This window comes from Aptenodytes forsteri, unplaced genomic scaffold (assembly GCF_000699145.1).
Source record: "Aptenodytes forsteri isolate BGI_AS27 unplaced genomic scaffold, ASM69914v1 Scaffold340, whole genome shotgun sequence".
Taxonomy (NCBI): domain Eukaryota; kingdom Metazoa; phylum Chordata; class Aves; order Sphenisciformes; family Spheniscidae; genus Aptenodytes; species Aptenodytes forsteri.
The window spans coordinates 1,409,973-1,421,978 of NW_008795441.1; the positions used below are offsets into that span (position 1 = coordinate 1,409,973).

Below are 12,006 nucleotides of genomic sequence, written 5' to 3' on the forward strand. Positions count from 1 at the left end.
CGCATGTGGGACATGCAACCTTAATTGTCCACCTCACCCAGCTCTGTGCCTGTCAGATGGGAACAATGTTCCTGTTGGGGGCAGGAGGCCGAGCTGGGGTTTGTGGAGGCTGAGTTGCTCTTCTGCTGTGCTTTTTCCCTATCAACACAAGGAGGGCGTCTGCCACTCCACAGCCAGCAGCCAACTCTGAAGTGGTTTCAGAGTGAAACCAGTGTGCATTAAATGACTGCAGTGGTAGTTCGTAAACTGATTTATCAAATGAGGTGTGTATCTGACTGCTAATGGTGTAGGGGCTGAGGACCACTCCGGGGGAGGGGTTGCTAGTATTAGCCACAGATTTAACATCAGCGCTGACTGCAGTTTGTGGGCATTTGAAAAGTTAATATGCAGGAATGGGAAATGAAGTAAGTAAATTGGGCAGAGGCAGCAATAACATATCTGTCCCCTTGCACTGTCCCTATGTCACCTCTTTCATAGCTGAGGCTGCTGTCAGCTCTTGAGAGCTGAAACCACAGCAGGCTCTTGGGGGAGATGCACACCTACAAATGATGCTTGGTTAACAGTATTTGGGACATTTTTCATCTTACTGATCACACTGGTATACACAGGAGGTGAACACAAACTGAGCCAGATGGCAATGCATTCAAAATATGTTTTTTACCTATTACTTGGGAGTATAAGGCACTTGATTTTTTTTTTTTTTTTTAAACAGAACACCACCATGGACAAACATAACCATCGCCAAGAACTAAGTGTTAAATGTCTACTCTTCTGATAAAGTTGCTCTCAGGTACACTGTTGGAGCAGGAGCAGTTGTGTGTTTTCAGGCTTCATCTTGCTCCCGCTCCCTCTGCTTGGCATGAAGATGGGTGGAAGTGGGCAGCACCACACTCCTATACGAGAAAGGAGTGCTTCTTTCCCATCTATTCCCAACTATTATTATAGTTATAATAGTTATACTAATAATACACAGATATACTAATAATACTAATAATATTATATGCCATACTAATGTTATTACAATAAGAATCACCCAGACTAATGAAGAATAACTTCAGTGAAACCAAGCAAAGCACAGTGATGATGGTACCAGAACTGACTTCAACATGAAACAATCCAACACCACATACCATCTCCATTTTTCCTGCCCTGAAAGATTATTATGACAGATGGAGCCCGAAGTCATGGACTAAATGAACTCACCGAACATTTTAGAGGGATGGCCCACAGACGAAAGGAATGATATCTCTGTGTGTGTGTGTGTGTGTGTGTATATAAAAAAAAAGGGGGTGGTGATTAATGAAAATGTACTGGAAAATGTGAGATGCTTCTTTCCCATCCTGATTGCTGGACCCCCTCCCTAAAGAGCATTACCACAAACCTTAACAGAAATGGAAATTGTAGAAAACCAGGCTGTACAGGACCTCAAGCAACTTAATTTATGCTTGTGCTGGAGGGCAGGATCACCTTTACCCATACCATTCCTGATAGTCTGATCTTAAAGCCTCTGGTGCTGGACAGTCACAGTTTCCCTGAGGCAGCCTGTTCCTCCTTCCACTGGGCAGGAGGGTGCTTTTTTGGGAGGATCCACATCCTCTTTCTGGTGGCCAGCACTGCACACAGGCCTGTTTTGATGCAATTAAGACTAACCTGCAGGACTGTGGTCTCCAATGGAAGCCACAGTAGGGAGGACGCAGCCTTGGACAGAGACAGTGCTGCAAAACGATGTCCTGAGAGAAAAGCACAGCCTGTGAGGGAAAGCACAGGACTGGCCTCGATGGATTGGAGATGGGGAAAAACATGAAATACTCTTAACATTCAGGGTGCGTGGGAGGGAGGCCAATGAGCCTCCAGGAGCTACGAGAGCGGCTGTCGTGGCATATCTTGATCTCTTCAGACATGAATCCCGGTCACAAAGCCAGGGGTAAAAATAATCCAAAGCTTGTTTGTTTCAGTATTTTTATTAAACAGTGCTCCATTAAGCAGTTGTACACCAGGCCCTGACGCTTCCCTGATCAGTGTACGAACCCTGAGATGTGATGCTGCCATGACACCAGGCTGCACGAACCATCTCCTTTGCAGAAGCAGTGCCCAGGAGAAACCCAGGCTTAGAGCAGTACCCCTACACTGCCATCACACCAGCCAAGCTGAGAGGTAACTTACAGCAGGCCTCATATACTGTTTGATTAGCCAAATCCTGCTCTCGAGGCTATGCTTCCTCCTTTCCAGTCACCTCTCTGTGTTGTTTAGGCCCTGTGAATGATAGGGGATGACCACCACTGAGTCTGCATGAGCTTGAGGCTTCTGACAGGGATGCCCAGCCCAAAGCAGATGAACTTCTCTGTGCTTCAGGCTGTCTTTTGATGAACTTCCAGAAACATGTGATGGCTGGGCTTTGAGGAAACAGGCAGCCTTCCAGGAATGGTTTCTACTCTCTCTGCTGGGGCAGCCCATCCAGGAGGCTCTTGAGGGTCTGCCTATGCTGGCTGTGGCTAGGCTGCCTTGCGTTCAGGCACATGTGAGCTAGCTGTGTTAGTGTGCCAGGTTTGGTCCTCCTGCTTCACTATCGCTGCTGCAGGAGCGCACTGGCTTGGAGGTTGCCCACGCTGCCCTGCAGCTGCTCGCCTGCTCTTAGGTGGCCTGAGGCACTCAGCAGGTGGGCCCTTAAAAGATCAAAACCCACGTCTGCTCTGGTGCAGGCTGGGGAGCTGCCCTCAAACAGCACAAAGTGGTACAGCTGCATCAGTAACTTTCACTGTGCTCAGTGTTTAGCTCATGCTCAGTGCTAAGAAAGTGGTTTACAGCATTGGGACCATAATTGCTGCAAATTAGTGTAGCATCAGCTAAGGACGGAAAAGCAGATTTACCCCTTGCAAGTATCTGGTCTGCTTGACAGGTAAAAGCTATTTAACGTAGGGCAGATTTTCCAGTTGGAAATGTTGGTTGCATATCAAACCTACAACAAGCAGTAACAAGTCAAACAAACGACTCATTTATCCAGGTTCAGGAAAGCTTATAAAACAAAGCACGTAAACAACATCTATACAGGTAATAGGTTAAACACTGACAGAACTCAGTGGAATACATTTCTTTTCCCATGCTGCTGCTGGTGGGCCTAGCACTACCTAACACCTATAATATTCATACGCAATTTTAAATAAAAACTGCAAAATAAACTTTCAGAGCTGAAGAGAAGAGACCACACCAGCAAGCATGCTTAGCTCATTTTTAGATTGGAGTTTTCCATTAGATGATCAATGGACTTTTGCAAGGTTTAGCTAAGATGGCAAATAAGCACAAAAGCTAGTGGATTATTTGTCAGTCACTAGAAAAAATGCACAAAAGAGCTATACATAGCCTTTGCCTTTAAAGCAGATAGGTGGAAATTCAGGACAGGGCTTTGGCATGACAGTTCCAGCTGTGCCACTTGCAATCTGACATTAAAAAACCATATATAAAGACTCCACAGTCCATCACATTTGCTTCATGTGGAGCAGCCCAGCTACTGAACTGCCTACTGCCTGGGTGCTCAGAAAGAAAACACTTAAAAGCAACTTGCAGGGCAGTAGTCTCAGTTTTTCATCATTTGTCTTCCAAAGGCAACTAAATTCCTGCAACTATTTGTCAGCACAAAAAAAAAAAAAATTAAATGGCCAAAGTTACATTCAATAGAAAACTTTCTCCCAGGAAATGGGATACAGAAAATAGTAAAAGTCTATAGCCAACAAAATACTGTACATTTTCTCCCTGCTCCCACCTGCAGCCCTGCATTTTTAAGAGACCCCAGTAAAATCGGCATTCTGTCTTTTAAATTGAAACAATGCAATGAGATGACCAGAAATATTAGAGAACTCAGCATGCCCTCAGGAGGATGGATTTACGTTCAGTTAGGTGAACAATGATGAGTTTGGACGAAGGAGAAAGCAGCTTCGAACTGCTTTTCCAAGTGCGGAAGGATTCAGGCTGGAAACTGCCAAGCTCAGATTTAGAGTTCAAATGCGGGGAACTTAGCCTTGGTTGGCACCAGCAGGTCAGCAAGAAAGTAAATCGTTCCAGCCATTCCTGAGGATAAGAAAACACAATGTGCTTCAGAGGGATTCCCTTTGGGCACCCATTTTATCGATTATCCAGGGGGTGAACGAGTCATGAAGACAGAAGAAAGGAAAATGTTTTCAGAAGGACCTAAATAATTTCCAAGGTCTGAACCCAGGTTTCCCAAGCAACTTAGAAACTTCAGTGGGGAAAGCATTTTGAAGTTAATCAAATGTTGAAAAGCACCTGGGAAAACATGATGGGTCTTCCCCCTCCAGCTTCCTCCCTTCTGTTTTACCTGTCCACAGGTTTAACAATCTGAGTATCTTTGGAAAACTTTGGACCCTGTGACATTGCTGCCTCAGGTCCTCACTGATGTAACTGCCCTTGTTCCTTGGCCTGCAGCAAAGCTAGGGAGATTTACGTTAGCTGAGGAACCGGCTCTTTCAGCAATACCTGCTGATGGCAGATTTTGGGGGAGCCATTAGCAGGAGCCACAAGGTGCCGTAGGAGCCAACAAAGCTGCCAAAAGCAGCCTCATTTGTTCCTCACTCACCTTTGGAATGGAGCTGGAAAGCCCATGAAGGACTTTAATCCTTAAAAATAGACAGAAAAGAGACTGTCTGAGAAGCCAGGCTACAAATTACCATAAGGTGGACTTTGGCCTGTACCCATTGAAGAATTCCCCTTGGGACCTGTGTGCAGAATTTGTGTGGGAGGCCCAAGAGGACAAGATGCTCCAGCTAAGACATTAGCCTGTACTACAAGAAGACTTCTTCTGGGAAAGGGTAAAAACAGTGAATGCAATTTCCTTCCCATCCTCTACACTGAGTTTTGCAAAGACTTCAATGGAGCATGTATTTGGTTTTCCTTGGTGCTGGACTGGCTCAGATCCAGGAGCAAAACACAAGCATAGAGATGGAGGTTACCTTCAAAGAGAGAGAATGGCGTGTCTGGAGTCCGGCACCCATGTTGACCATAGCTTAAACACCACTCTGCAAACTGAAAAAAGAGGAACAAAAAGTGTTCAAATCTTGTTAAAGACGGATCTTAAAAAAAAATATCACCCTCATCCTCACTATCCCTTGCAGAGCAAGGCTTCTGCAGGATATTCCTTCTGTACTGTGCTGCTGAAGGACTATTCTGGTGGAGCTGGTCAGATCTAGCTCCATCTCTGCCACACTAGAAATTAGGTTTCAAAGGCAAAGGTGGTGACGTAAAAGGCAGAAGTGAATAATCCCCTCTCCCTTCCTTACACAGGCTCTCACCTTGCAGGCCCTGTACAGGTATTTCATGTTCTGAGTGAGGTTGTACAGTGCTAGGAAGCCATAAGCATTGCCAGCTGTCCCGTGACACAGCCCGTAGCCTTTCTTCAGTAACCCATGCTGCCAGATCACTTCAGCACACTGCAGGGCATCATTTAGGTACTGCTGTTCCCCAAAGACCTGCAGAGACAAGAAATATTCCCTCTTGCCGAGGCAATTTCCTCCACACAAAGAGCATCCCTGTGTCAGTGGGGAGGCTTGGGTTAATTAGTTTCTCTCCTACTGAAGTCTTAATGCTGTGACTTTGCTGTCTACTTTAAGGGAGGTTTTTGATACGATGAATGGGGCTGTATGACCATTACTTCGCACACAACTAGTTGTCACCATCGGTCACCTGCAACAGGACACCCCACACAGCTGATGGATATTTTCAGAAATAATTTTTTAAAAGACTAATTTCCGTTTCGGTCAGTGGTCCCTGTGGGGTGATTTCATTGTAACAAGCCATCCTACTCTCAGGCAGGGGGGGTCTCAACAGAGTCTTCTCCATGATGAAGTTCCACATTTAGGGGTCCCCACAGGGTCTTTGCAAGATTTCTGGTACCTTGTAGGCCTGGACAAGCATGTAGATAACACCTGGTGCCCCATGGCACCAGTGGACGAGTAGGTCTCTGGTGTCATTGATGCATGGAGGGTAATTGCCAGATGGGAACTTCAGCTGGCAGACGTAGTCCACGCTGGGTTTGACTGTGTTGTGCAGCTTTACTTGGCTCACTCCAAGGCCAGGCTAAGAGAGAGAAAGTGTTAAATCAGGGAGAATTACCATTCTGTCTCTTCCTAAGAGGCCCAAGATCTGCCTGAAAAGCAGAAACAAAGCCAATTATGGCCACGTTCCCTCTTGCTCCTTGTAAATCAAGTTATTTCTTTGGTCCAGGCTTTCACAAATACCCACTTGGCCCCAGACTGCTCTGCCCTTCGGTAGGGACTTATTTCCAGTCATACCCTTGCATCCTCCGAAACAAAGGCTGCCCCTAGCGTGTCACCTGGCCCTCTAAGCAAGAGGGCTTGCTGCTTCTTTTCCTGAAGATGAGTAGGAATAGTTTCAGGTACCCAGAGTTGGAGTAAAGAGATAAACTGTATAAAAACAGTATTAAGGATGAATACCAGGAATGATCCCTAGCACCTAGAGCATCTCAGCTCTGAGCTGCTGGGCTAGCCCAGATGGAGGGCTGTGATGCTGCATTTTCACAAATGTTTCTGGGTAATTGCAAGGGGGTGACTTCACCGCTGACCTCAGATGGAAGCAAAGGAGTGGCTTCAGCGTCCTCTTCCAATGACACTGCCCCACATGAAATCTGTGCAGTTCTGACTTCCCACGGCAGACTGCAATGAGCACTCTCATCTAAGGATCACACTGTTCCCAGGTTGATAACTTGAAAATTAAAAATCAATACTTGTGCTGTAAAACCATTAGAGATAAAAGTCCAATGTTCTCCTCCCCATATTTCCCTTGTTTGCTTCCCCCAAGGCTTTTTGTGCATCATGCTTGGCTGATCCAGGCTCCTTGTACTTCATACGGCAGAGAAGCATGAAGCCCATGCAGTATTTTATGGGAAACTTACACTTAAAATTCTTTAAAACATCAGCCTGGGAACAAGCTCAGGGACTCGGTGCAAATTTGGGCTCACAGCACACTGCTGTCTTCCCTGTTCCCAGCTAGCCGTTCTGTACTCCTGGGCAATAATCACTTCGCATCCTCCTCTTGCCAAATCTCCTTCTGCTTAAAAAACACCAACCACCCCTTCCTCTCTGAGTCACGTAAGAGGGTTATGTTCACAGGAACTCCGCTTATCCTGTGTATGGGCTTGAACTTTGAGGCTGCTGAAGGGAAGCTCAAATACTTGAAACCTGATGGCTTTTTTCCCACCTGCTGTGAGGGTTGGGTCTAATAAAAGATATCACCTATTTCTATGAACCTTGCTATGTTTACATAATTTGTGTTGCTCAGTAGGTGCCCTTAATGCTTTGAAAATGCAATGTTATTTATTGCTGTTATTTTTCTAAGAGCTTAAGCACTGTAAATTTATGCACAAAGTGACCCACATAGGGGAATTATCACCCTCATTTCAGAGCCAGGGAAGCGAAGATTCCCAGAGCTCCAGCGAGTTGTGCAAAATTGTGAGAAAGACAGCATCAAAGCAAAGAGAGTCTTGTCTTGCCCTGCCTACTTCACGCATGTAGAATTCAGCTACTTTATGAAAGTAAAAAGTCCCTCTTCTTTAACATTTAGATACAGGCCCTGATTTGGAAAGAAAGGCATTTTCCACTTTCCTACTACGAACACAATCTCTTTCGCCATGCTTTTCTTACAGAGATTCTCATTCTGCAATGATCTGAGATTGCTCCAAGTAACTACATCAAAAAATACAGGAAACCCACAGATACCAACAAATGGGAATACTTTATAAGCAATTAACACAAGAGGAGGAAGCTCAGACCCAGCTACCTACAGGGCTTCATTATGTGAAAATGCTGGTATAATGCAGGCCACATTTCCCTACCGATCACCATGGAAGTGGGAAATTCAATCTCACAGATTTAGAGAAAACAGTTAGAAGTAGGGATGCGTGATCAAACCCAGGAGAAAGTCCATCAGACAAGGGATCTTGCCTAGTCTGACATCACCAAGAGCCAATTCAAATGCTCCTCCTTGTTCAAAGAAACATGAAACAGCTGCTAAAGGCCCTTCCCCTCCAGTGCCTCTTACCTGCATGAGATAGTAGTAAATCCCAGCCAAACCATGGGCTGCCCCTACATAGTACTCCTGGTACCACTCATACATCAGTGGGCTCTTCGCTGTAAAGTTCCTCCTTTTGGCCAAGCTCTCTCCTGAGGCTACAACGGCTTCACAGACCTGTGGATGGGAACAGATTGTTGTGGTTTAACCCGGCAGGCAGCTAAACACCACACAGCCGCTCGCTCACTAACTCCCCCACAGTGGGATCAGGGAGAGAATCGGAAAAAAAAAAAGTAAAATTCGTGGGTTGAGATAAAGACAGTTTAATAGGACAGAACAGGAAGGGAAAATAATAATAATAATAACAACAATAATGATAAAAGAATATACAAAATAAATGATGCACAATGCAATTGCTCACCACCTGCTGACCAATGCCCAGCCAGTTCCTGAGCAGTGATCGCCACCCCCCAACTAACTCCCCCCAGTTTATATACTGAGCATGACATCACATGGTATGGAATACCCTTTTGGCCAGTTTGGGTCAGCTGTCCTGGCTGTGCCCCCTCCCAGCTTCTCTCTGGCAGGGCATGAGAAGCTGAGAAGTCCTTGACTAGTGTAAGCACTACTTAGCAACAACTAAAACATCAGTGTGTTATCAACATTACTCTCATAATAAATCCAAAACACAGCACTGTACCAGCTACTAGGAAGAAAATTAACTCTATCCCAGCCGAAACCAGGACACAGATGCAGGTGAGGGAAATGCTGCTGCCTTGGACACAGCACAGTGAGTATCCTGGTACAGAACAAAACAGTTGTTTTTCTGCCCAAGCAAAGGGAAGAGTGTTGGTGAGGGAGTGAAATGTATGCCAATTCAGTACTGCCTATGGATTTATATGGATGGCGGGGGGTGTGTGGTGCTTTGCCCCTTTGGAAGAAGGGCAGCAGGGATACCATGATGTGGTTTCTCCCTTGTTGCCAGAGTTCTCTACATCTAGTGTTGATTTTTACCTGCCCAAAGATGAGCTGCGTGGGAAGAGGCAGCTAACAAATCAGCAGAAGCCACAGTACCTGCTGAATGTGACTTTGAGGGATCTTTTCCTCTCCGAAGTGCTTGTTCACAAATATCAGTGCATAGAGATAGCCCATGCGCCCATACAACAGTTCATCTGGCACTCGTGGGTCAAGCTTGTGTAGATGGAGCAAACTACAAAGAAAAATTCACATGGGAGAGATTAGAGGACACACAAAGCCATGTAACCAAGCAGTAAGACTAGAGCTCAAAAACGTGGTTTGTTCCTTCATGCTGCCCATGCCCTGGGAGATGTCAGGCCAGTCTCTGGGTCTCAGCCTTCCAGCTATGCAAGGTGCGGAGTCCGTCTTTCCCCTCTGCTTTTTGTTTGGGTTATTGCTTTAGTCTGCTCAGCTCTTTACAATGCAGTTGTACTACATGCTTGTTTCTTAGAGCACCAGCGCTGGGAAAGCTACTTATGGGGAAACCTGGGCTATAGGAAACAGTCAGCATAAAGTTACTGACTGCTCAGGAAAGGCTGCCCACCATTACTTCCCTGTGATGCTGTTGGCAAGGCAGACCCTCTGCCAAAAATTAGTATTTTCAAACTAAACTGGTATGTGTTTAATTTGGCTGCCCAAGGAATTCTAGAAAGTCAAACTAGTGCTGATGGTATGTGGAAAAATCTCACCCGTTATTCTCAGAAGTCCTGACAGAAAAGCCCCTTTCTCTCCATGCCCGCAAGTGGCCAGGGCTACACTGTCAGTGGAGAAAGAGGTGCCTCCATAAGCTAAAAATCTAGGTGAGAGGTGGGGAGAAGCAGCTGGAAATGTTGTTTAAAATCAAGCCTCTGCAGCACACGTAAGAAATCTTCTCTAGGGAGAGTTGAGCAATAGTGGGGACACCTCAGCAGAGTGTGAGTGCTGTGGGCTGTATGTGGTGCAACCCCACATTGAGGACTGCCTGGTCGGCACCAGGCTTTAGCCCACAAGTGCAGAGCGAGACATCTGCTGGAGTCAGATATTTTCTTTGCCATTTTTCTATTATCATGTTGCCAAGTTGGTGATACTCCTGTAGTGCTAACAGAGACGGACAGCTCTTCACACTGGTGCTTTATAGCCCAATTCACTCTCGATGCAATTTTTCCTTTATTTTGCCTCTCATCACACTTCCAACAAGGCTGGATATTCTTCCCTGTCAGAGCAGCAGACAGGGATGTGACTGGGTTTGGCTTTATTTTTCTGTTAACCCCTGAGACAGCAATCTGAAAAATGCCGTCACTTTTAAAATACCAGCATAAGTGGTTTCACGGCTGTTCCCTCAGCTGCTTCCTGCTGTGGCTGCAACAGGGAGAGGACTAAGAAACCAGCCAGGAGAGCTGGGTGTGTGCAGGGCTTCCCTGTCACAGCAGCGCAAGGAGCAGAAAAGGCGCCCTGGCAGCCTTTGCCCGTGGGCAGAACAATGTGTTGCAAAGAAGCAACCAAATGTCCAGAATACCCTCGGAGGAGAGAGAGGATGCTGGGCTGTGACTCCCCATGGCAGGAAATTCTCCCTTGGCACTGGACTCAAAGTGAGCAGGGATATTGAAGGAGAAAGGAGAGAGCAGTGTCTCAAGGTGGATTGGCCCTCTCTCCTCATGTACCACTTGAGGTGTGCATTGCTCCATGGGGGAGATTTCTCACAGATTAAACCCAAGAGAAAGACTTTACATCCAAGACTAGGAGTAAGCAGGGGTCCCTCTCTCAGCTGTGTGGGCTGAAAGGAAAGCCCTGCTGCCTCCTCACGTCCCCTGTCCCTAAGTCCAAGGAAGGCAGATGAAGAGGAGGGTTTCCAAGGAGGAAAACAGTGTTTCAACAGATGGACTCTGCCCAGCAGCAGGCTAGCCAGAAGAGATGCTGGCTGGTGATGTTGTTCAGCTCTGAGATGTCAGGGAAATGTCAGGTGCAATGGAAGGATGGGTGGATAAACAGTAATACCCATGGTAGGGATTTTCTGAGATCTGGATGCGAAATCTTTTCATGGGGAAATCTGGAGCGGCTGGAGCTACTATTCTTGCTCCTTATTCATTATTGCTTATACCTCTAGCTGCTTTCCAGCCAGGATAATCAGGGGAGGAAGCCTGCCAGTGGTTTCTGTTGTTTTTGAAATGTGGGGCAGGGCTGCGTGGCATGTGTGCAGCAAGAGATCACTGGGATGCTGGTGGACTGATTGCATGCAGAATGCATTTCTCAGGTGCGAGGGGGTAAATCGAGGTCCCTGAAGGGAAGAGCCACTCCTGCTCACATATCAGCCTATTACCTCAACCATCAAAAATCAATAGTTTCTGGACAGAGGGAAAGCGAGGCAGCTGTAGAGCAAGATGGAATTTTTGTATGCCACTGGCTCTAAAAGCAAACCTTTGACCTTCTGAATTGGTGGGAGATGGCAGGGAAAAGAGGACTCCTGGAACACGGCTCACGTTTTCACAGGCTCTTGGAAAATGGGCTGCCCTGAAACGTTAGTCTCTCCAGACCATAAAAGCACATTTGTTGGTCATGAACTCATTTAGGCAAGAGCAAGGAGCTAAGAAAAAGCAAGCTTCTGTCTCTTCCACTGCAGGTAAAACCTGGCTGATGGATTCTCTCCTCAGGCTCTGTAAAGATGAGGTGCTTTAAAAGACAGAACAAAACGGAGAAAGGCCCTCCTTCTCCGCAGCTGTAATACAAGTGCACTTTCTATGTGTGGGAATGGGAATCTCACTAGCGGACATTCCTGAGTTTGACTTTAATGAGCAAACACTGTACCACCTGGCATGACAAGGCACTTAAGCAGAAAACAACGGAGAAAGGAATGTGCAGCTGGAAGGAGAAAAACAAGATAAAGACCATGAAGGCATTTCGCATGATCAGAAAGAACGGGCCAATCTGCTAGAGCATAGATGCGCGTGAACACAAGGCTGTAACCTATCTGCAAGCTGC

At 46.3% G+C, this 12,006-nt stretch overlaps 1 protein-coding gene across 1 annotated transcript in view; it reads right to left on the bottom strand.

The window, feature by feature from the left end:
- Nucleotides 1–681: 681 nt before the first annotated feature.
- Nucleotides 682–12,006, bottom strand: part of LANCL1 (LanC like 1) — a 25,621-nt gene continuing 14,296 nt past the window's right edge. The window contains exons 4-9 of the mRNA XM_019472534.1: nt 9,109–9,244; nt 8,065–8,211; nt 5,902–6,084; nt 5,301–5,477; nt 4,962–5,034; nt 682–4,062 (exon numbers count right to left, since the gene is read on the bottom strand). Coding sequence (XP_019328079.1) covers nt 3,986–4,062; nt 4,962–5,034; nt 5,301–5,477; nt 5,902–6,084; nt 8,065–8,211; nt 9,109–9,244 — 793 coding nt within the window. The 3' untranslated portion in view covers nt 682–3,985. The remainder of the gene's footprint in view (nt 4,063–4,961; nt 5,035–5,300; nt 5,478–5,901; nt 6,085–8,064; nt 8,212–9,108; nt 9,245–12,006) is intronic.